The 23,380-nt window shown below is 40.1% G+C and overlaps 1 protein-coding gene across 1 annotated transcript in view; it reads left to right on the plus strand.

The window, feature by feature from the left end:
• tsnare1 (T-SNARE Domain Containing 1) overlaps positions 1-23,380 on the plus strand; it is a 259,358-nt gene that overhangs the window by 232,365 nt on the left and 3,613 nt on the right. The window contains exon 11 of the mRNA XM_041988457.1: positions 10,508-10,616. Within this exon, the coding sequence (XP_041844391.1) occupies positions 10,508-10,603 (96 nt within the window). The 3' untranslated portion in view covers positions 10,604-10,616. The remainder of the gene's footprint in view (positions 1-10,507; positions 10,617-23,380) is intronic.

The following is a 23,380-nucleotide window of genomic DNA, read 5'->3' on the forward strand; positions in this document are numbered from 1 at the left end:
TAGGGACCATCAACAAATGTCAGGCTTTCGATGAACCACCTCACAGCTTAAATCAGCTTCATTTAACCAGCTGAGTGACAATAATATTGTAGCAAGTTCCACAATGTGGGCTTTTCCTTACGGGACAACCCAGGTAGCAGACATGTTTGGGCCAAATCCCACCTACTTTTGGCCCAGTTATGGCACTGGCAAGTATGGTCTAAAATGGTCCTAATTCCATTCAAATACCATGATCATCAGATTGTTTTATCTCATGTTAACATTACAGGTGTAGTTCTTAACTGGTTCCAGTCACATCTGGCAAACGGGATTTTCTCTGTCTGTCTGGACCAGTTTTCCTCAGCAGCATCCCCAGCAGTCTAGTGGGTCTGTAGGCACTCTGTTGGACTGTCTTGAAATTCTTTCATGGTTTATTTAGATAAGGACAAAACAGAAATAATAGTTTTTGGTCAGTCTCACTTATTGGATGGTCATGCCAGCGTAGTCGGCCATTATCGCAGCACTGTAAGCACTTTCTCAGAAACCTTGATGTGATTTTTGATTCTGCTTTTAAATTTGATAAACGAATCAGCTCTGTTGTTAAATCTACTTTCTTTCATTTACAGCTCTTGAGCAGGGTAAAATCATATCTCTCTTTCAAAGATCATGCTTTTATCACCTGTCAGTGGGGTTATTGTAACTCTATCTTGGGATTGATCGGTTGCTGCTCCGTCATTTACAACTCAGCCGCTCGTCTTCAGACAGGGAGAAAACGACGTGAGCTTATCACTCTGGTGCTGCTTCACGTCACTGGCTTCCTGTACAGTTCAGGATCCAGTCTAAGATTTTATTACTTGTTTTTAAAAGTTTAAATAGCACAGCACCACCTTATTTATCAGAGCTTTTAATCATTTACAGTTCTGTCAGAGGTCTGAGATCAACGACGAGCCAGCTGCTCTTAACAGTTCCTAGAACCAGGTTAAAAGGCAGAGGTGACAGAGCGTTTTCGGTTGCAGTTCCCAGACTCTGGAACATTCTGCCTTTTAATATTAGGTCAGTACAGAGCATTCAGCATTTTAAATCATTGTTAAAAATACACCTTTTCTCACTGGCTTTTCCTCCAGCTTGAGCATTTTAATTGGCTTTTGAATGTGACTATGTTCTTATTTGTATTTATATTATTTTAATATATTTTATCTACTTCATTATAGTGCTGTTTTATTCCTACTTTGTTTTATTTCTTTTATTTGTTCATTTCATTGTTGACTTTGTGATTTATTTGTTTTGTCTTGTACTTCGGTCAACTGAAGTTGTTTTTTAAATATGCTTTACAAATAAACTTGACTAATACGGGAAGCCTGTATACATGTATATATATATATATATATATATCTATATATATATATAAATTGTCCCCTTGCCCTCCGTGGGTGGTCTCTCATCCATTCAAGCTCGGGTCCTCTACCAGAGGCCTGGGAGCTTGAGGGTTCTGTGCAGTATCTTTGCTGTTCCTAGGACTGCACTCTTCTGGACCGAGATGTCTGAGGTTTGTCCTGGGATCTGCTGTAGCCACTCTTCCAGTTGGGGGTTACTTCTCAAGTTCTTCTTTCAGGCCTTGGTATTTCTCCAGTTTCTCATGTTCCTTTTTCCTGATGTTGCAATCGCTTGGTATTGGGATGTCAACCACAACGGCTTTCCTCTGCTGTTTGTCCATCACCACAATGTCCGGCTGGTTTGCCATTACCATTTTCCCACAGGATCCCACAGGATCTTAGCTTGGTTATTCTCTACCACCTTCGGAGGTGTTTCCCACCTTGACCTCGGGGCTTCCAGTCTGTACTCCGCACATGTTCCTGTACACTATACCAGCCACTTGGTTATGACGCTCCTTGTAAGCTTTCCCTGCCAGCATCTTACACCCTGCAGTTATGTGCTGGATTGTCTCAGGGGCCTCTTTGCACAGTCTACACCAGTCTAAATATATATATATATATATATATATATATATATATATATATATATATATATATATATAGTGCTGGGCACGTTAACGCGTTAATCGTAATTGTGTTTCTCTTTGTCTAAACCTGCAGATGGTAGAACATTGTGATTTTTGGACGGGAAACTGCTCCCAAAAGACAATGAGAAACTTTTTATTTATTTATTTTTTTATAAATGCGGTTTTAATTTATGCAAGACAGTCATGTTTTCTGACTTTTACAAACGTGCAGCATAAATCGGGTCTTCTTCTGCCTCTGGTTTGTTGAATCTTGGTCATAGCGAGATGAAACTTCCAGCTACTTTCAGTAGAGGAGCCATTTGTTCGTGTTCATGGGGAAACATCATCTGTGTTTACATATTTTTGGGACTTTGTGTAGCTGGTCTTTTAATAATTGTTGTCCTAACTGTGTTTGTTGGTGATAGAAATGTTTTTGCTGAGCTGTTAGCTGAGATTCTGGACTTTCTGTGGATACCACACATGTTTAGTTGCACATCAGACGCTACACCCGGAAATGAGTAGTTAACCCCTTAACTCCCGGTAGCAGAGGCTGCAGGTGCAGTCAAGCTAAGAATGAAAGTTTAGATAATTTATAGGCCAAAAATCTGGATAATGAAGCACTGAAGGTGCATGGATGGAAGTTATATATATATATATATATATATATATATATATATATATATATATATATATATATAAAGGTTTTTTAATCCCACATTTAAAGATAGTGTCTTGTATCTAATTGAGCCTCCAGCCACAGTAGAAGACCCTGCTGTTGGGAGTTCCTTAATACTCTTTGCATATTTTAAAACATACTCAAGCAGACTGGTCATCACCAAAGAGGCCGACTGGTTTGGTCTTTTTATGTGTAACTAACAGCAGATCCCCATTCACACTGCATTTGTTTATGGAATAATTATTTCAAACATTTTCCAGGACTTTCCTCATGGCTCAACACACTGTTGTCTTTCTCTCAAAATGTTCTGTGTGTAGCATATTAAATGTTGATTGCTACGTATGATAGGGTGTTGTCTAGGCTATTATCAGAAGGTGCAGGTGTCAACTCACGGAGGTACAGGTACAGTAATTACACAGAGGCAAGGTTCTACTATTTCAGTGAGTTTCTGCCATAGTAAAGTGAACCAAAATAACAGTTTGTACAATATATACAGTTCTGCAGAATAAAGAATATAAATATTTTCAAGACTCAATTTCCCTGGTTGACTTATTGCAACCAAATGATTCACCACACATAGAATGAGCCAATAAGCAAACTCAACCCAGTTGGAAATTGCTCTACCAAATACACCAATTCGTATTATGATCCCTCTGTTCACATTTCACCATATCATCCGTATGAACCAAGTCCATGTAAATTGAATAAATTGTCCATATTCGGGCTTTTCAACCAGTGTGAATGTGAACAAGGAGCAGGGCAACAAGATGGAAGTTGGGCTGGCAACAGCCACCTACCAGACTGTATGTCGCTGTAGGCTGCAGGGTTCAGACTCTTTAGCTTAGCTCACCATCCTAGATGGAATTAGACCCAACCGGGCACACCTGGCCTGCATCAACAAACAGGGCCAATATTCAGTCATTCAAGGTTCATAAATACTGGCTAGTTTCATCCTTGGTGTACACACACTAACAATTAAATATCATTAAATAATTGGTTGTCAACATTAAAGTCATCTCAATGTACATACAATAATGCAAATACAATTCAATTAATTCAACACTCCTTGACATTAAAGTATATTGACAAAAATACTAATAAATCCAAAAGTAAATTAAAATTCACGCTAGGCCAACATGGCTTGTTAAAAGGCTCTAGCGTAACAGTGAACCCAACTCATTGAAAGCAATGCAACCAAAGTATAACGCTACATTAGAGTCATGCTAGTGGCTGAACCATAAACATACTAATGCTAACAGCAAGTAAACTCACCAGTCCACTTAAATATCCATCCCACATGAGAACCCTGGCATCGTCAGCGGTTTAGCAGCGTCTATAATGTATAACCAAACACACCGAAGGAACATTTGGACTAGACTCACCTGCTGCTGCCTTCCCATTGCTGCACTCCCATCCATCTGGAGGCTACCCGGAAATGGGATTGCTGAACAGGCATCACATGACCAAACGTTGCCTTTACAGACAACTGGAAAATCCCAATAAGCTACATAACATAACCCTTAATCGGATTCTTATGTGGGTTATATGTGTCTCCGTTGTTGAATGCAGAGGTCCCATTTACTAAATAAATTAATAATAATCAAAAAGTAGAATGCCATCCACGTGTGTGGTGCTAGTGCACGTCCACGTGTGTGATGTTGGATGTTAATGACCAGAGCGACTGCAAAACGCTACCGCTGGATGACATATTCACCAGGAAATTATGACGCATCCGTTAGAGGCCTGAAAATCCTCCTGATGTGAAGAAGTCTGTCTTAATTCAGCTTGGAAATCTCTGGGACCAGCTGATACAGACCTTGTCTGACAGCTGCTTGGGGTGGGGTGAGACAGGTAGAAACTCAGGGGTTCTTAACAGGATACTTCCAGAGTAGGTTTACTTTATGGAGTTAGTTACTACAGTAACAGACTCAGGGTTTGACTTGCCTCTCTTTCTGGGTGAACATGCCATGAGTTTCAACATGCCGTCTGGAACAGGCCCGATCGTTCCTGGTTAGCCTGAGACTTTTTCGGGAGATTAAGCTCCGCACCTTGGCCACCACGATGGCACAGCCTTCAACTCCGCCATGTTTTTCCCAGATTAAATATGAGTTATTCTCATTATGTTCTATTGTAGGTATGAGTTTTAACAAAACGTGTTCAGGGAATTTGTCTTTCCTTTGAGGGCTTGCATCATTCATGGATCCAAAGACACAATCTGTGGAAGATAGATCCCAGATGCAAATGTCCCTCCTGTGTCCTACTCTGTCCCCTCTTTCCCTGTCTTCCCTCCAAGTCTTCCCTGCAATTACTGCCACTGCCTCCTTTCGTAAATTAGGCCTCTTTATGTTCCTCTTCTTCCTTAATTATTTTCTTGTTCTCCCCTAATAACAATCTAACTGGGATGTCCAGGTGGGAGAAGAGGACAGTGAATGGAAGAAAGAGGGAGGATATACAGTAGAGAGGGAGCGACTCTGTACTGTCAAAGCTTGCAGGAGAGAACGGCAGAGAAAGTTTATAAGGCGCAGTTTGGGTGGAAAAGCGTGAGAGAAGCAGGGGAATCTGTGGTGGCCAGCTGCATGAAGGGAGATAGTGGAGAAAGGCTTTTAATTCTCAATCCCCACAGAGCCTTTGAAAATTACCAATCTTCTTATCACAGACGCAGGGCTGCTTATGCAAATTGTTGTGGAGTGGAACGTTTAAACGGAAAATTACTCGACAGCATTTTTTCTTTCCCTCTTCGCTCTCACTCCCTCCCTCTCCCTCTCTTCCACACAGAAAGCCTGTTTTGAGTCTCAGATAAGAAGATGAATTGCTCTCTCCGTGCTTTGAAGCGCGTCAGGATTTAAAGACTCCAGCCTCGGCTCTGGTCTAACGCCGCTGCTCTCGCTGCCTTTGTAGCAGAAAACAGGCTGGGGAAAAAAAGAAAAAAAAAAGTGGTTCAAAACAACATAGATTCTCTGCTCCAACACATCGGCACCGCCCGAGGAGACAAGAAGCAAAGAAAAATATATGAATATCCCCTAAACCCGAGCTCTTATTCTGTTTCCTGCAATACGTTAGCTTAACGCAGCCAGTGCTGTTTTTTTTTAAGCCACTGCAAATAACTGACGTGGATGGAAAAAGCCCAGATTCTGTGTTATAGAAATAACTATTTTAAATATAAACTTCATACTGCTTTACTCTTTAAGTGCCCCTCACATTAGGATTTAAGTTCCTAATTAGCAAAAAGGAAATAAATAAATAATAGCAGAAATTTTATTGAACACGAGGCAATTTATAAGAATAAGAACAAAAAGAAAATCCACACTGTCACATTGAAACTAATACGCTACAACATGGACTCAGAAACAAACCATGACTGTACTCTTTCCACTGGGGTGGTAATGGGGATGATGATGATGATGATGATGATCTACAGGCTGCTACACAAACATCCACGTGAGTAACAGGATGCAGGATATTCTTTGTTCTTCACTTGTCTGGCTGATCAGCAGTCAATCCATACAACATTTGTCCAAATTTATTGATAAACAAGCAAACAAATGAATAAGTAAATAAATCAATAACTAAAAGTAAATGAATAAATAAGATTAATAACAAATTAAAGAGATTAATAAACACACATATGATAAATAGATAGATAAACATGAGTCATTAGTCAAATAAATAGGGAAAAAAATTAATAAATAAATAAAATTAAAGCGATAAATAAATAAATACACAAGCAAATAAATAAATATATTATTAAATAAATATATAAAGGAAAACTAAATTAAAATATTAAATGAATGAAATAATACACTAAAAAAGACAAAAATTAAATAATTTAAACACTGAACAGATAAATAAACACAAATAAAAACAAATGAAAGAAGAATAAATAGGTGAAATGTAAGATAAAAAGTAAGATAAATAGATGAATAGATAATAAATAGATGAGTAAATGAATGAATGCATTAAATAAACAAATGTATATAAAGAAATAAAGAAATAAAATATAGATAAACATGAATAATGGGTAAAACAGATGAAGAAAATAAACGATAAATTAACAAATAACATTAAAGAGAAAAGTAAAGACAACAAAATGTGTATTCCTTCATGTAAAAGTTTTAGTATTTCGCCTGAAATCTTCCACCAGCTCGTCTGATCTCACGTGGCTGAAATGTCACTTTTCTTCTTCCCACGTCTTCCCTTCTCGCTCCTCTATCGTTGTGTTTTTTCCAGAGCATGAAATTGTGTGTTTAAAGGGTTTCATTAAATTAATTGAAAAACATAAAGGTCAGTTTGGGTGTTGTGGCTTCTGTGGTTATTAAACTGAAGCTTGGCATTTACAGGAAAGCCACAACAGAAATGGCTCGAGCTTTTTAAAAGATGCAGAAATGATCTGCAGCTGAAATTTTCTCCTAAATCAACCGATCGCAGCATAAAAGCAGGTTTAGCCATTAATATTAACTGTCCTCTTCTTTAAAACTGCCTCACCCAGACGGAATCACGTCTCCTCCACCTCCCAAGCTCGGTATGAAGGTGGAAGCAGGAGCGTTTAGCAGCTGTTTCTGTGTTTCTGTTTCTTCCACCTGTGTCAACCACTGACTTCAACACCACAGTACCCAGCTGGAAAGAAATCCAAACCGCAGTCAAGGTTATTAGAATCAACTCTGCACCTGGACCCAATACCTTACCTGGTGTACAAGAGGTGTCCCAAGCTATTGCACCATCTGTAGAAGATCCTGATGGTGATCTGTAGAAGAGGGAAGGTTTCCCAACAATGGAGATCTGCAGAAGGGGTTTGGATCCTAAAAGCAGAGAAGTCAACCACAACAGTTCAGAACGATCGCACTGCTTAATGTTGAAGGAAAGATATTTTTTAGGATCTTTCTCATCGTCTATCAGACTTTCTCCTGAAGAACCAGTATATTGACCTCTCTGTGCAAAATGGGGGGACCCCAGGGTGCATTGAGCATACTGGGGTGGTGACACAACTGATCAGAGAGGCTTCAGAAGGGAAAGGAGACCTGGCAGTACAATAGCTTGACCTCACTAATGCATATGCCTCCATACCCTACAAGCTAGTGGAAGTGGCACTAGAGAGACACCGTGTTTGAGCAGCATCAAAGTTTTCATCACGGATTTATATAAAAACTTTAATCTGAGGTTCACCTCTGGCACAGTTATATCTGAGTGGCACTGCCTGAAGAAAGGGCTCATCATTGGATGTACCATTTCAGTGATACTCTTTCCCTTGGCCAAGAACATGCTGGTCAAGCCTGCTGAACTGGAATGCAGGGGCCCTAAAACCAGGTCCAGAATCTGTCAGCCCCCCCATCCGAACATTAGTGGATGACCTGACAGCAACAACAACATTGGTCCCAGAATGCAGATGGATCCTTCAGGACTTGGAGGGACTAACCAATTGTGCCCAGATGCACTGCAAGCCAGAAAAATCCAGATCCCTAGTCCTGAAGAGTGGGAAGGTGGTTGACCAATTCCAGTGCTCCCTAGGAGATACCTGCATACCATCATCAAAAACCAGTGAAGAGCCTTGGAAAAACCTTTGACTGCTCCTTAATGGGTGCTGCTTCAGTCAAGGCAACCAACAATCAGCTGGAGAGTTGGCGAAATACAGTCAACAAGTTAGGTCTCCTGGGGAAATTCAAGGCATAGTTATACCAGCATAGTATCTTACCTAGGATACTGTGCCAATTTCTGGTGTATGAATTCCCAATTTCTACTTTGGATGGGTTTGACAGAAGGGTGAGCAGTCATCTCTGATGTTGGATGGGCCTTCTAAGAAGCCTCAGCAATGTTGCCCTTTATGGCAACAAAAACAAGTTGATGCTCCCTCTCAGTAGTCTTACTAAGGAGTTCATGGTTTCTAGAGCAAGTAAGGTGCTCCATTACAGGGAAATCCAAGGACCCAAAAGTCTCTCAAGCTGGCATTTAGAAGCCATGGACAGGAAGCTCTCATGGCCCAAGTTGTGGACGGCTGAACCTCATCACACTAAATTCCTGATCCAGTCTGTCTATGATGTCCTGCCCAGCCCATCGAACCTCTTCTGTTGGGTCAAGATCGAAACTCCAACATGTCCCTTGTGCCAAGGAAGCGGAACTCTGGAGCACATCCTTAGTATCTGCTTGACAGCACTGGGAGATGGTCGCTGATCAGGTGCTGAAGGTGGTTGTTGAGGCCATCACCACTGCCATCGGCCAGAGCAAGAAGTTAAAGCCACAAAGGCGCAAAATCCTATTCATAAGAGAAGGTGAGCGCCCATCTCCCCAACCAGAAGTCCAGCCAGGCCTCCTGGGAACAGCAAATGACTAGAATTTGAGGGTAGACCTGGGAAAGCAGCTGAGATTTCCTGAAAACACTGTGGAGACCAGCCTGCAACCAGACATTGTTCTGTTGTCAGAGACATGAGGTTGTCTTGCTGGAGCTAACAGTGTCTTGGGAGGAGAGGATGGATGAAGCCAGTAAGAGGGAGCGGTAAAAGTATATGGAGCTGGTGGAGGAATGTTGCAAAAGGAAGTTGCAGGCATAGTGCTTGTCCATTGAAGCCGAGGGGAGGGGCTTTGCAGGAAAGTGACTCTGCCGAGCCTATAGTCTCCTGGGATTCACAGGGTCCCGCCTGAGAAGAGCCATCGGTTCAGCTGTCTGAGACTGAGGAGAGAGCCGCATGATGGCTGTCGATCAAGAGGAACAAAAAGTGGGCAAAGACTTGGGCACAGGCCGGGAACGGATCACTCCTGGTCGGGTTAACTGAGTGAGGGGGTCTGAAGTTTAAAGACCCAAAACCCCCAATGATCTCAGGTAAGGATGTGCCCAGAAATTGCATCACAGGATGTATGTTACTGACCTAAGATGTAATTTGTTCAAAATGATTTCATGTTTTCAAGGTAAAAGTAATTAAATCAGGTAGAACTTGCATGAATTTTAACCACATTTGTCATTTGTTGCAATGAAGCAGACGTTAGTTAGCTAACACAAATTTGAGAAAGAATTTATAAATATATTTACTTAATAAATTTATTAACAAGAGTTAGAAAATTAAATTTCTAAGTATAAATGTCTTATTGTAAGAAAAATAGTTGGACTAAACTAAAATAAAATAAAATAATTTAAATTGGCGCAGATTGCTGTAAATGAGCTGAACTAACAAAGTTAGTTGGAGTGCATTAAATGAGTTTAACAAAATTCATAACATTAAAATAAAACAGATTAATCATGTGGAAATTATTTCTTTGATATTTTTTATGTCCATTCAAGGACTTTTTTTGTTTTTTACTCTAAAAAGGCCTGTAATCCCTTTCTAGTCACCCAGTCCACCAAGAAACTCAAAACCAGACTGAACACCAACAGGAAAATATTTCTGGGGATTTTGGCACGTTTGGAGGGCGTGAGCCCCAGGTTTAGCCTTGTTGTTCATTCCACAAGAGAACCATCCTTCCCAGTTTTACCTGGTTGTAAAGGTGACTAATCAGGCTTTCCATCCATGTATAATACTACACCGACTGGTTTTTATCAGTGGGAGAAATAACTTACCAAAACAGTGTTTCCAAACTTTCTTTGACGAGATTGCATGGGTTTCAGCCGCTTTTTTCAGAATATTCTGCAAACATTCCTATAACTAAACCACCCAACAGCTTTCCTTCGAGTGGTGGCCAACTGGTTACAGAGGTGGGCTTGGGAGGACCCAGGTTCAGGTCTCTGGGCATTAACAAGAGAGATGAACCAAGCAAGGCCCTTAACCCTCCAGGTGCCAGAAACAACGACAGCCTTGTTATGTTACTAGTTACGCTGCTCTTATTTTAACCAGTGATGGATTCTCTTTCTTTTTTTTCTCTTCTCCCCACAGAGGCAGTTAAGGAAAAGGAAGTGTTATCTCCTGGTGGCTGGAGTCATCATCCTCTCCATCCTCATCGTCATCATTGCTGTTTCGGCCAAAAAATGAGCCAATCATCGTGGTAAGAGCCACGTTCGGCCCGGTATCGGACGTTTGACTTTGGTTTTAATAATGCTGGTGATATTTGGGTGATGCACCGACATGGCATTTGCTGTTATTGCTTCTTTTTTTTATATAAAGTCAAGTAGCGCCCCCCACTTGTGGTGTCACCGTATGAGGTTTGTGACATTTACCAAATGTGCCCTTCATTTTAAACTAATATTTGAACCTACACACACGTGAGAAGACCAGATGGCGAGATTGTTGTGCAGCTGTTTTTTCATGATTTCTGATCACAACTGATTTTGTGTGTAGTCCTGCAGCTGCAACATTTCTACCAGTTTTTATGTTACTGTGTAAGGTTTTTATTAATTTTTTGTCTCCAAATCTATTTTATCAGAAACTGTAGAAATATTTTATCTTAGAAAAGTTTCTTCTGTATGGTGATTATAGCAGCACTCATGGCTGGAAACGCTTATGCGTCACTGTTTGTTCTCTTACATGATGTTCAATACAAGACGCCTCGGCTTGCAGAACATATTGATTGTCATTTCTTTCCCTCTGGGGGAGGAAAATGGAAATTCACTGGAACAAAGTGTTCTATTCATAAGACAGCAGCTAGAATCAATGCTCCTGTGGTGGGTGGTCCATGTTGAGGCCCAGCAGTTGATGGTCAACCCTGAAGTGGCTGAGACACAGAAATTACAGCAAGATGGTGTGAGAGCTAATAAAAGTAACACACTGTTGTTAAGTCTATGGCTGTCTTGCTTGAGTATTTATTTGTATAGATGTTCACCTGTCACATTGGAGAACCACATATGGATTAGATTTCTATTTTATATTGTTTTTCAGTTTTAAAAGTCTATATTTAAAGTCAGGATATTATTTCCTTACAAACCCTTAAACCTCCAGCAGATCTCCCTGAGCTACATCTCTTCTATCATCACCAGTGTCTCAGCAGCGGTGGTGTGTAGCTCTGTAGGGTAAACTGTGATGGATAACCACCCTTTAGATGATCTACAGAAGTTTTCCAGACATTTCTGTCCCATCCAGGAGGTTTACAATCCAGCCACTAAATGTAGTTTTATTCAGAGACTCTATCTGGTAAATCCACAATGATCCACGATAACAGCATTATTTATCACATTTCATAGTAAAAACATCACCATCACTACTATGTTGCTAAAAGACCTCTATTTTGACCTGGACATGATGATGAAGCCACTTCCTGTCAGACTTTCCACCAATCAGAGAGCTTAGATTGACGGTAACGTCCAATCAGGAGCAGCCAAAGATCAACCAGTGAGCAGAAAGTTCTATGTGTGTGTGAAAAGAAGAAAAATAATGCTCCTCTATGGCTGGAATAAAGCCAAGAAGACGTTTCTGATGCACGGTGGCGCCACAAAGCAGCTGAGCTGGAGTTGGTTTAGTGAGGATAGCAGGTAAATAGTAGCAGGAATAACTGGAAATGAGGAAAAAGTGGAAACATGGAAATAGTTTCTGTTGTGTGTTTGTTTCAATAACAATATTTTTTCTCCTGAAAGCCAAGACTTGAGAGAACGATGAGATGAAAAAAAGGTTTGGTCACTGTTGGTCTGTGTGTTATTTCCAGTGTTGGGAACGTTACTTTATAAAAGTAATTAGTTATAGTTACTCACTACTTTTTCAAAAAAGTAACTGAGTTAGTTAAAAAATTACTTGATAATAAAAGTAACTAGTTACCAGGGAAAGTAACTATTGGGGTTACTGTATGTTGCTTTATCTCGAAGAGTTTTTTTTTTCTGAGTAGTTTTCAAAATTTACTTGAAATGAGTAAGAACAGTCAGGTATGTGTATGCAAACATCAGTCTTTATTGCACATAAACCCACAGCAGGATGTTCATCCTGCACTTCAAGTAGTATCTTTTTTGAATAGTGAACAGTTACATAATGTGTGTTGAGCTCAAACTAACAACTTCTGAATCAAACACACAACGTGAGACAAAGTCTGGTAAAGTTAACAACGAAACTATCCTTTGGTCACATCAAAAGTGAACATATGTAACAAAGTGTTTCAACTCTGTAGTCTACAGTCAAGTCCAATTTACTGTCTCAAACAAATGGTCTTGAAGATATTCTGTGCTTCAAGTATTTTCTTCAAATGCAAACAGTTAAGCAATATAAAGTGCCTTTACAGTAACTGTAGACAATTAAATAAATCAAACTCTCATAATCTGAAACGAATCGTCTGTAAGACATTACGTCAATTAATTTAAATTTTTTAATTAATTTAAAATAGTGCTTATATTTCCATCTTGAAAATGATATTTTTTCACCTGACTGCTCCACACTCGCCATCTCTGCTGCTTTTCCTCGAGGTTTGTTTAAGAAAATTAAGCCCGTCCGGGTTTGTTTGTTAAAGCACTGGCTCTGATTAGCTGCCGTGAAACATGCCTGCTTTAACTGACAATGACATCAGCCAATCATTTTGCTTATCTCGCTCCAGTTCATCCAACCGGAGCTCTCCCAGTCCCAACCAACAGCCTTGTTGTGGAGCCGAAGCGTGTTCTGATTTTGCAGTTCAGTCAGTTTATTGTAACGCACTGCCTTTACTGTACAATAACTATAACGGCGTTACAAATATGGGGAAAATAATTAGTTAGATTACTCCGTTAGTGAAAAAATAACGGCGTTACGTAACGCCGTTATTTTAAACGCCGTTATTACCAACACTGGTTATTTCTACAAAGTTCTGTTAGTAATAAATTCTGCTTTCTTCTTCTGGTCGACCTTAATGCTGCTAAATCTATTCATACATTCATCTTACATCATTTTACCTCCCAGTCTGACAGCTGCTACACACTGGTTTATCCTGGGATTAAAACTGCTACAGACTGGTTTATACTGGGATTAAAGCTCCAGCTGCTACAGACTGGTTTATACTGGGATTAAAGCTCCAGCTGCTACAGACTGGTTTATACTGGGATTAAAAGCTCCAGCTGCTACAGACTGGTTTATATTGGGATTAAAGCTCCAGCTGCTACAGACTGGTTCATACTGGGATTAAAAGCTGCTACAGACTGGTTTATATTGGGATTAAAGCTGCTACAGACTGGTTTATACTGGGACTGAAAGGATCAACGTGCTTGGTGACAGATTAAATGCAGCCAGTCCTTCTCCTGGATGGAGCACGGCTGCTGCTTAAAACTTTGCGATTTAAAGCAGGAATTATTTGTTATATTTCAGCCACACACAGAAAGCCAATAAAACAAACAGCTGTCTTTTATCTGCTATACTGAATGACAGAAGATGCTTTAAAGAATATGAAGACGTGCAGTAAAAACAGCTAAATAAAAAAAGGCCATGATTTAGTCATTCTATGCAATGTGACTTTCTCAGTTTTCATAACTTTATAAATCATATATGAGCTTGTTTCTTATGCCAGGTTGTCTATGGGTTTCCTCCTGACAGCAGTACCAGGACCACCAGGACCACCATAGATGGGACCATTTAGACCTGCTGGGCTGTCAGGAAAACTAAACTCAAGGATCCCAAGAAAATATTCCACCTATTCCATCTTTAAGACTCTTTAAAAATGGTTATGACTTATGCTTTTATTCTATCATCTCATGTGGGTTAAAGAAGAATTTAAAAATAAGAACTGAGTCCGGTTTATTAATTCATTTTATTTATTATTTATTAATTATTAAGGTATTAATTAAGATAACAAGCTGACATTCACTGTGTGCCCTTGAGCAAGGCCCTTAACCCCTCCTAACTGCTCCCCGGGCTCTGAAACATGGCTACCTACTACATCTGGAGATGGGTCACATGGAGAGCTGAATTTTCCAATCAGGATTAAAGGAAAACATGTTATTTTTCTTCTTTGCTTTGGAACCATGGAAGGAAATTAGCATCCTATGCTAGAATCCAGGATGTTTATATCATGCCCCTTTTTGTACTGATGCCCATTAACCAGCTCTGTCCGAATTAATTAATAAAAAATATAATAAGAATAAACAAAATTAAAATAGCCAATGTCATTCCAAAGTCCCTGATCTCATCCCATATTGTTACAATAACCTCCTCATAGCTCATCAAAATTCTGATATGCTCCAAAGAAATTTGGCCCTTTTGTTTTAGAAGATGGAGGACTCCTCTACCTCCACTGAAGATCATGGGGCAGGAGGTGGAGATTGTTGAGACCTAGAAGTACCTGGGAGGGACCATCAGCCATAGACTGGACTGGAGATCCAACACAGATGCTGTGTACAGGAAGGGGATGAGCAGGCTCTTCTTCTGGAGGCGCTCGGGTCCTTCAATATCTGCAGCAACATGTTGGAGATCTTTTACAAGGCTGTCATCTCCAGTGAGCTTTTCTTTGCTGCTTTGTGCAGGGGAACCAGCATCCATGAGATAGGTAGATAGATAGATAGATAGATAGATAGATAGATAGATAGATAGATAGATAGATAGATAGATAGATAGATAGATAGATAGATAGATAGATAGATAGATAGATAGATAGATAGATAGATAGATAGATAGATAGATAGATAGATAGATTCTGAGTGAGGTGACTTAAAGGGATAAATATTTAAAAATGACCGAAAACCAACAGCAGTTCAATTTTTGTAACTGTTTGATGTTTTATTAATCAACTGTTGGCATCCTCCCAACATATGTAAACGCTAGCATGTTTATGATAAACTGCTGTGGTGAACACACAGAATAAAAGCCACGACTACACACTGAACATCATCATGGCTGCTGCATGAATCCGCCCAGTAAGGCTGTGCACACGTTATTTTACATGTTAACAATAAACCTGTCAGTGAAAAGGAGCTGTACATGTTACAAAAGGCACAATGCAAACAATCTTCATACATTTTATACCAGTAATAAAAAAAATAAAATAAAAATGTGTGGGTGAAAGAGTAATAGAAAACAGCAGCAGAAGAAGCACAAAGGAGAATAGTAAGAGCAATCCATCAGCTTAATGAGGGTGACAATGGCAGAACTAAGCGGGGAGCCACTTCTGCCCTAAAATCAATAGCCTGGCTCTTTATGGCGCTCTAAATAATGCAATAACTGCACCCTGACACTTCTTCCTTTACGAATGATGTCATAGGAACGGCCCTCACATCTTGTTTACAGCATCATTTGGGGAGTAGGTTCCTCTGAATGCATGCCACCGACACCTCCTGAAATACACTCACGCGCATGATGAGTTTTTCTGCCAGAATTCAGGTTTTGCTCTTTACAAGCTGAAGGACAGAAGGAAAAAAAGTGAAGTTAAGAATAAGTTGGCCTGATGCTTGATACCTACATTTGAGCTGCTCATTGTTTGGTCATTTAATGTTACTTAATGTTAATATTACACAACTTTAGTAAAAGGAAGTTCTATAAGTGAACAGTAATTTCATTAGCTGGCTAAAATAACCACAGGTCATGGTGTTTCATGCGAGAATGTGTTCTTTAAAACCCTGTTTTGTATCTGTAGCCACAGTTATATAAAGGAGGACATTAATACTTGTGTCCTTGTATAAATGTTAGTACATTTGCATGTTTCTGATTGCAAACTCAGTTTAGCAAGTCAGAGCATCCAGACTCACTTTCTTATATGTGTTTCTATCCGTGTGCTTGCATACATTTACTGCATGATTATGGTGACTTCTGAAGCAACCTGTGGTCACATAGCTTGATGGATGGACACTGTGATGTCACTCACTGATTTGTGAACTGTCTTTTTGAAGCGTGTAGTTAAGCTGTCTCCATGGTAGCCTCCGTTGAACCAGGATTAATGATATTTGGTCACAATGTCAAAGCTAAAGGTGAACGGCACTGATAGTTTATGCCTATTGGATTAGGAAATTACACTCACCGTCCACTTTATCGGCTCCACCTTGTCACCTGCTTGATAATAGAAAAATCTACCCAGCCAATCACGCAGTAGCATGCAGCCATGTAGACATGATGAAGACTGCTGAAGTTTGAACTGAGCATCAGAATGAGGAAGAAAGAGGATTTAAGAGACTTTGAATGTGGCATGGTTGTTGGTCTGAGTATTTACTGGAATTTTAACACACAACCATCTCTAGGATTTCCAGAGAACGGTCTGAAGAAGAGAAAATATCCAGTTGTTGATGTCAGAGGTCAGATGAGATGCAAAGTGAGATTTCACCAAGCAGCTACACCACAGAGCATCTTTGAGGTGGAAGACTTTCCCTCCTGAATCTCCTCAGCTACACATGAACCAGGTGGTCCTGAACATATGAGTGTGAGCCGTTAGCGCTGTTAGCTGTTAGCTGTTAGCTGCCTGTCAGCAGCTCCAGCAGCTCTGGAAAGCTGTGGAGACTCGTGGCAGGTTGTGGCAGCTGCTGGAAGTTGCTGCTGCTACGATTTGAGCTGCTGTCTGTCGCCAGATGAGAATCAGCAGGTAAAAAATAAAGTCTGGTTTTACTTTTACACCCTCAGAAGCACAAATCCGTCCCATTACAGGAAGATTTTCTCAAAAGCTCTGGAAAAGTCTAAAGTCTGAAACTAGTGAGTCTACATCAGATGAGTTTACATCCGTACATGTGCATCGGTGGGTGTGGTTTTTATGCCTGCAAGGCGAGGACCCGCCTTTTTTGCATCTGGAGGGAGGGGCTGTGAGGTTTTTAAAATTTTCTCATGATGTAGGAGAGTACTAAGTTTACCTCTTCGTCACTGGAAAAAAAAAACTGGTTTTAGCCTGTAGGGGACGATTTGAGTCATTTTTGACCCACAAAATCCTGTTCTTTAAAGAAATTTTAAAAGTACATATTTTAACAAGTGTATAGGTGGTTTTCAACACAACTGATTAATAATGTGTTTTTTACAGCCCAAAACACACATTCTGGGGTGGACTACCCCTTTAATTGTATGAAAACTGTTCTACTGAAGTTTTATTACCACGGTTCATGCTGCTGGAAATATCAGTGATGGATGACTTCATATGAATGGAAGTGATGCCATCTCATATTATTTCTGGCTCCAGAATCAAATCAAAATCACACTGTGGCAGAATTTGAGATTTCGGTGAACAACGAGTCCTCATCTTGTTGTGATCGAACTTATAGATGCAGACGTTTTACTAGGGGTGTAAATCTAAGTCAATCTGTCGAGCTTCTCGCGATCAGAGCTCCACCTTTGCCGTGTTGCTGCGTGGCACAGGTCATCCTCCTCATCGTGGTTCTGGAGATGCAGTCTGTGTTTGTGTGTGTTGATCAAACTGTCAGAACTTTGCCAGAACTTGTGTGTTATTCTTTCTCGCTGTTATCCTGCTGAATTTTAAACACTCAAAGTCACATTTCAAACACCTTTTTTCTTGCTGATAAATATGAAAGAATTAATGCAGTGGATGCATGTTATATTTAGCCTCCAAAGCTGCTTTGGGGACTGAAACACTGCAGAAACGCTCACACTGAAAGAAGCTTATTCAAATGATGCAAAACGCTAAGTTGACAGCACAAAGCTGGAAATCAGGAGTGCTGTCATCATATGACAGGAAATAAATATTGAAAAAGAACCTGATATTCAGGGAGGGCGAAATTTTTAAACAGGTAATCTTGTTGGCTGCTTTTTAAAATTTGGGAAGATGAATTTGATGGATGCTTTGCGATCTGGTTCTTGCAGGTATTTTACCATGCATGCTGCAGACCGTCTGCCTCTCTGAAGATCCGAGCCAGTGAAGAGGAACTTGTGAGCTGCTGCCACAGTTTTGTGGAGTTCTTTGGGCATAGTATCGTTAATCCATGTCTATGAACGAGTGTGACAATAAGCTCTCTGTCTGAACAGCAATCCTCTTAGACGAAGCTTTGTGGGTAAACTCGCCTCATGCAAATTCTAAACCCCATTAGCTTTGAGGGACTAGTCAGCTGCATTGAGATTAATGGCCGAGTGAGTACTTGATTTAATAGGGTTATTTCACATCTTCTGTGGGAAACATAAACAACAAAGTTAATGCAAGACATTTGTCACTGACGTCCTCAATCTCTCTCATCAGAGTGGGAGAAGTTTCTGCTTACAGAGTTAACCTGTTACTGGAGAGAAACAGCCTGAAAAGTTTGTGTTTGTTTACCAAGACAGAATAATTATTTTCAGCAACTGTCTGAACGATTAAAACGTGGAGCTAACGAAGTTTGAGTGCAGTGTAAACCCCAGCAAAGGACCATCATCTAAAACAGTTTTTGAGATTAATTCAGGATGATGAGAGAAGGTGCTTTGCAGTTTTTCATTACAGGGCTGGAAACATTTCTTATTTATCTTTTTCCATGGCATCAGCTTACTGGGAACTTTGAAGGGGATTACTGACTGGGGTGGGTAAGGCTCTGTCACCGCAGAGTGGGAGACAACACGCTGTGACAACGGTGATCTGAGGGAGCTGCCAACTCCTCCAACTCACAGCTGTGGAGGAGTGATTAGCCAAAAGTTGAGCTCAAGCCTTTAAATACTTCATGACCTTTAATCCCCAAACCAATCAAAATGCCACTTTTCCTTCTGCTGCAAACACAAGCAAACACAAGCTGCCCGTGTGTTTGCTCAGCTCAGTATGCACCGCTGTAGAGACTGATTACCTGAACAGGAGACATGAGTATCATCCTTTGGAGGAAAGAATACTGCTGCATCATATATGAACCCTATGAGGACGAGACCGATCCTGGTGACATGTTGAGGACTGACCAGGGTTTGGCTTGACAAACGAGTGGATAACAGAGGGCAACAGTAAACAGTCTGGAGGATGAACATGACGTGAGAAAGCAAAGAACTAGGATTTGGGTCAAAAAGTGCTGGTGTGAATGCATCCTAAAACTAAATAAACCCCCAAATGATTAAGTTACTAATTTCTGACCTGGATGAAAAGTCAGAACTTACCCAAGTATTAAAAGCAATTAAGAATAACTGAAGGGCCTCAATGCAACTGTAATACTAACAAAATGATCTAATACTCAATGATAAACTTACAATCACGCAAACATTTTAGTTACAATGCAATGATATCACCAAGTTTCTTTGTTTTTAAACATTTCTGATATGATGATATAATAGATAATAGAAAAAAAATCGTTGCTATTACACATGACATTACATCGTTGGAGATACTATATAATAGAACAGCTGATAGAAAAGAAAGCTGGACTTCAGGACTTGATAAGTGGTTTTCCAGGGAGAAAACTCCACGTTGGGCTCTGGGTGAAAAACGCTGAGCAAGAACAGTGATGGTGAATATGACTGCATGAGAATGACTCAGCAATAATGCACCTTTACCTCTCCTTGATATCTAATTACACAAAGTTCTACCTTTTAAAATGTGATTATTTCATTTTAAAGACGCTCCCAGAGGTTTGTTTGTGACCGTTTTACATTCAGTTCATATAAAACAATAAACCATGTGAGGTCCTAGTTTCTGTTTCTCAGCCTACCTCATTTATTTTACCATTTGCATCTGATTTAGTGATGATAATGCTTGCAATACACTAAATAATAAAAAACGAGCGTCCATTTTGCTTTTGATGGCGTTTTAGCTGAGATTTGATTTGTTTCTCCACAGATGATAAATGCATTTCATTTTCATGGAAGAAGTTATTTTGTACTTAAGTTTTGTATTTTAATTAATTGATCATGAGACAATTAATTGTTTAAGTATTAAAAAAAGAAGAGTTTTTAAATATGAAGGAGCCGTCTGGCAGCAAATGACTAAATCTAAATTAACTTCATTGTATTTTTAGTGCTTCCGCCGCCAAGTAGCCTACCTGTCATGTTTTTCTTTTCTTTTCGGTATGATGGTTAAATTATCATTAAAACTGCTGAGTTTATGTATTACAGTAACATTTTTTTCTTGGGGGGGCACTGGTGACCAAACCTTTTCTCATCTCATCGTTCTCTCAAGTCTTGGCTTTCAGGAGAAAAAATATTGTTATTGAAACAAACACACAACAGAAACTATTTCCATGTTTCCACTTTTTCCTCATTTCCAGTTATTCCTGCTACTATTTACCTGCTATCCTCACTAAACCAACTCCAGCTCAGCTGCTTTGTGGCGCCACCGTCCTTCCTGTGAGGCAGCGATGCTAACCAGCACACAACGAGGCATCTTTTACATAAAACCCCAAATTTAAATGACAGGTTCTACTACAACAAACATACAACAACTATTGCATTAGATTTATAAAGCACTTTCCAGTGAATCCATTATTGACACTAGGTGATGGTAAGCTACACCTGCAGCCACAGACCGATGGAAAGGTGACAGCCAATCCACGGCAGCGGTTTCCCCGACCACCACTGAACATTAATACTCCAGCGAGGCCGACACTGGAGGCAAGGAGGACAATCTGCTCTGCCATCAAAGCCACTGTAATTTCTCCCTTGAGACACCACTGTTACTACTGATAGAAAGGGATGGTTTTACACTCCACCCCTCAGGCTGTAGGTTCAGGTGAAAACTGTTTGCTGGCCAGTAGGAGTCAGACCTCCACAGCAGGGCTGCCGGCTGCCATGCAGTCAAGTAAAATCGATCCCTCCCTGCAGGTCAGTGCTGTCAGCTGCACGAGCTGGCTGCTAAATGTCAGTTCATAAAATATGTCAGTTCATAAAAGAAAAAGTGCAATTTTCTCTGTAAAAAAAGAAGTTTAATTAGGGCTGTGCAATTTGGCTTTAATAAAAAATGTTTGGTTAATTTGGTTTATTTAATCACGGACTGACTGGTTTTCTGTCAGTGTTTAAAAAGACAGCTTTTATATGCAGACATTCCTCAACAATACAACGTTATCCATCTTTAACTGATTAAATCCAAATAGTAAATGTAAAATAAGTCAAAGCTTTGACATTTTCTGTAAATCTAAATCTAATTAGTCAACTGTGTTTACTCGGGTGATCAGTGGATAAGCTTTCCCACGGCATCCGGCTCTTTGTTCCATTCTCCTGTGTGACAGAGGAAAATCAGGCCTCGACTCTCTGAAACTGATTCCTCTTAAGAGAACTCAGCCGTTTAAAATCTGTTAATGAAGCACGTTAAAAAATAAGAATGGAAAACAAGGCCAGCCATTAATGCAGACACTAGAAAACACTGAAAAGTGGACAGAAAGAGAAAGATGGAAAAGAGGGTGAAACTGATGGTGAAGTTAGAGTCCCTGTTACTCCGCCCTCTCAGGGCTGTCTGCAACGAAAAGAAGTTGTCAAATCTGACACCAGCTTAGCTCTTTAATCTAATATAAACTTTTCTTTTTTGGATAATCACCAATAATTTATCAATCTTGGTCCAGGATCAATTCTAATGTTAACACTGTATTGGGTAAATTGATATTACTTGTTTTCCTTTTTTTTTTCAATAACAGTCAACAGTTATAAAACATATGACAAGACACAGATGCACTGATAAAATTTATTTATTTGTTTCTCTTTTTTTCTCTTTTGGAATTTGTTAAGCGTTGCCAGTGTGTGACAGGACAGACCTGCTCTGCATCTGTTGCTCATTTTCTTTTGTTCTGTTAATTATTTGTTTGTTTTGTTTTTTTTAAATGTCACAAGCTTTACTATAAGTGTTAGCTGTTTGGTTTTTAGATGCTGAAGTGCGTCAGCTCTTCAGTGCTAGCTTGAGTTAGGTCATCATAGCTGAGGTTAGCTCATTTTAGCTCATGGCTCTGCCTCCTTACCTTCATTTACAAAACCTTACTTAATGAATCAGATTGTAGTTGTGCGAAGTTTTTTACTTTCTCGGGGGATTGGGACTACTGCTGTCTTAAATAGTTCTTCATGACTAAAGGCTAGCAGCTAGCTAGTTGAACGTCTTCTTCTGCTTGTCGGAGTTTGTTAAATAACTGAATGATGCATCGCGCCACCATGTGGTGGAGAGCTGTATTGCTGACGAGCTTCTGACGGATACAGCGTCATCTCTTTTGTGTTTAACTGCTACATATTGCAGTCCCGCTGCCCACAGAGGAAACACTGCAAGTGTTTCGTAGCCCTCAAGGTCCACAGTTTTTCTTCTTGGCTAAGAATCGCTGCGATAGAGCGCCTTTGGGATGTGGTGGAATCTGTTGCAACTGTATGATGCTATCATGTAAATATGGAGCAAAATCTCTGAGGAATATTTCCAACACCCTGCTCAGTCTATCACACCAAGAATTAAAGCAGATCTGGAGGAAAATGGGGTCCAACCGGTACTAGAAGGTGGGTTGATGAAGTGAGTGGAAGCTTCAGTATAAGTTCAAAGGAAAAGTGGAAGCAAAAGATTAGGAATAAATGTATCTGTGTGTTCTTTTGTATGTCTGTAGTGGCAAAAAGAGTTTTTAATGCCCTTGTTATTGCTTCCTGCACCCGCTGTAATGCTCTTAATGTTTGATGTAAAACACTTTGAATTGTCTTGTACATGAAATGTGCTGTAGAAATAAACTGGCCTTGCCTGGATGTGGCCGTGGCTGGCAGTGTTTCTGGCCTCTGAACTTTTCTAAGCACTATTATTTACTATTATTTATTTCTGTCCATCTCATTCTGTTTTTCACACACACACATCTGCCCACCATGAATCAGCTCTATCCAACCCTCACCTCCTAAACTGGCATCCTTCCAGTTGGTCAGGATTGGAACATTGTGCAGACGGGCACAAAATCACCCGTCTGACGTACGCCTGGGGTCTTTTCATGGACAGGCTCTGCAGTGAAGTCATGCTCATTCTCCTGTCAAACTTCATAGTGCTCTCATCACTCTTCCTCTCCCTGCAGCTCTCCATTCTCTCCCTCTGGATTCATTCTCACCTTCTTGTATTCACCTTTCCTGCATCAC

Source organism: Melanotaenia boesemani, chromosome 6, assembly GCF_017639745.1.
Source record: "Melanotaenia boesemani isolate fMelBoe1 chromosome 6, fMelBoe1.pri, whole genome shotgun sequence".
Taxonomy (NCBI): Eukaryota; Metazoa; Chordata; class Actinopteri; order Atheriniformes; family Melanotaeniidae; genus Melanotaenia; species Melanotaenia boesemani.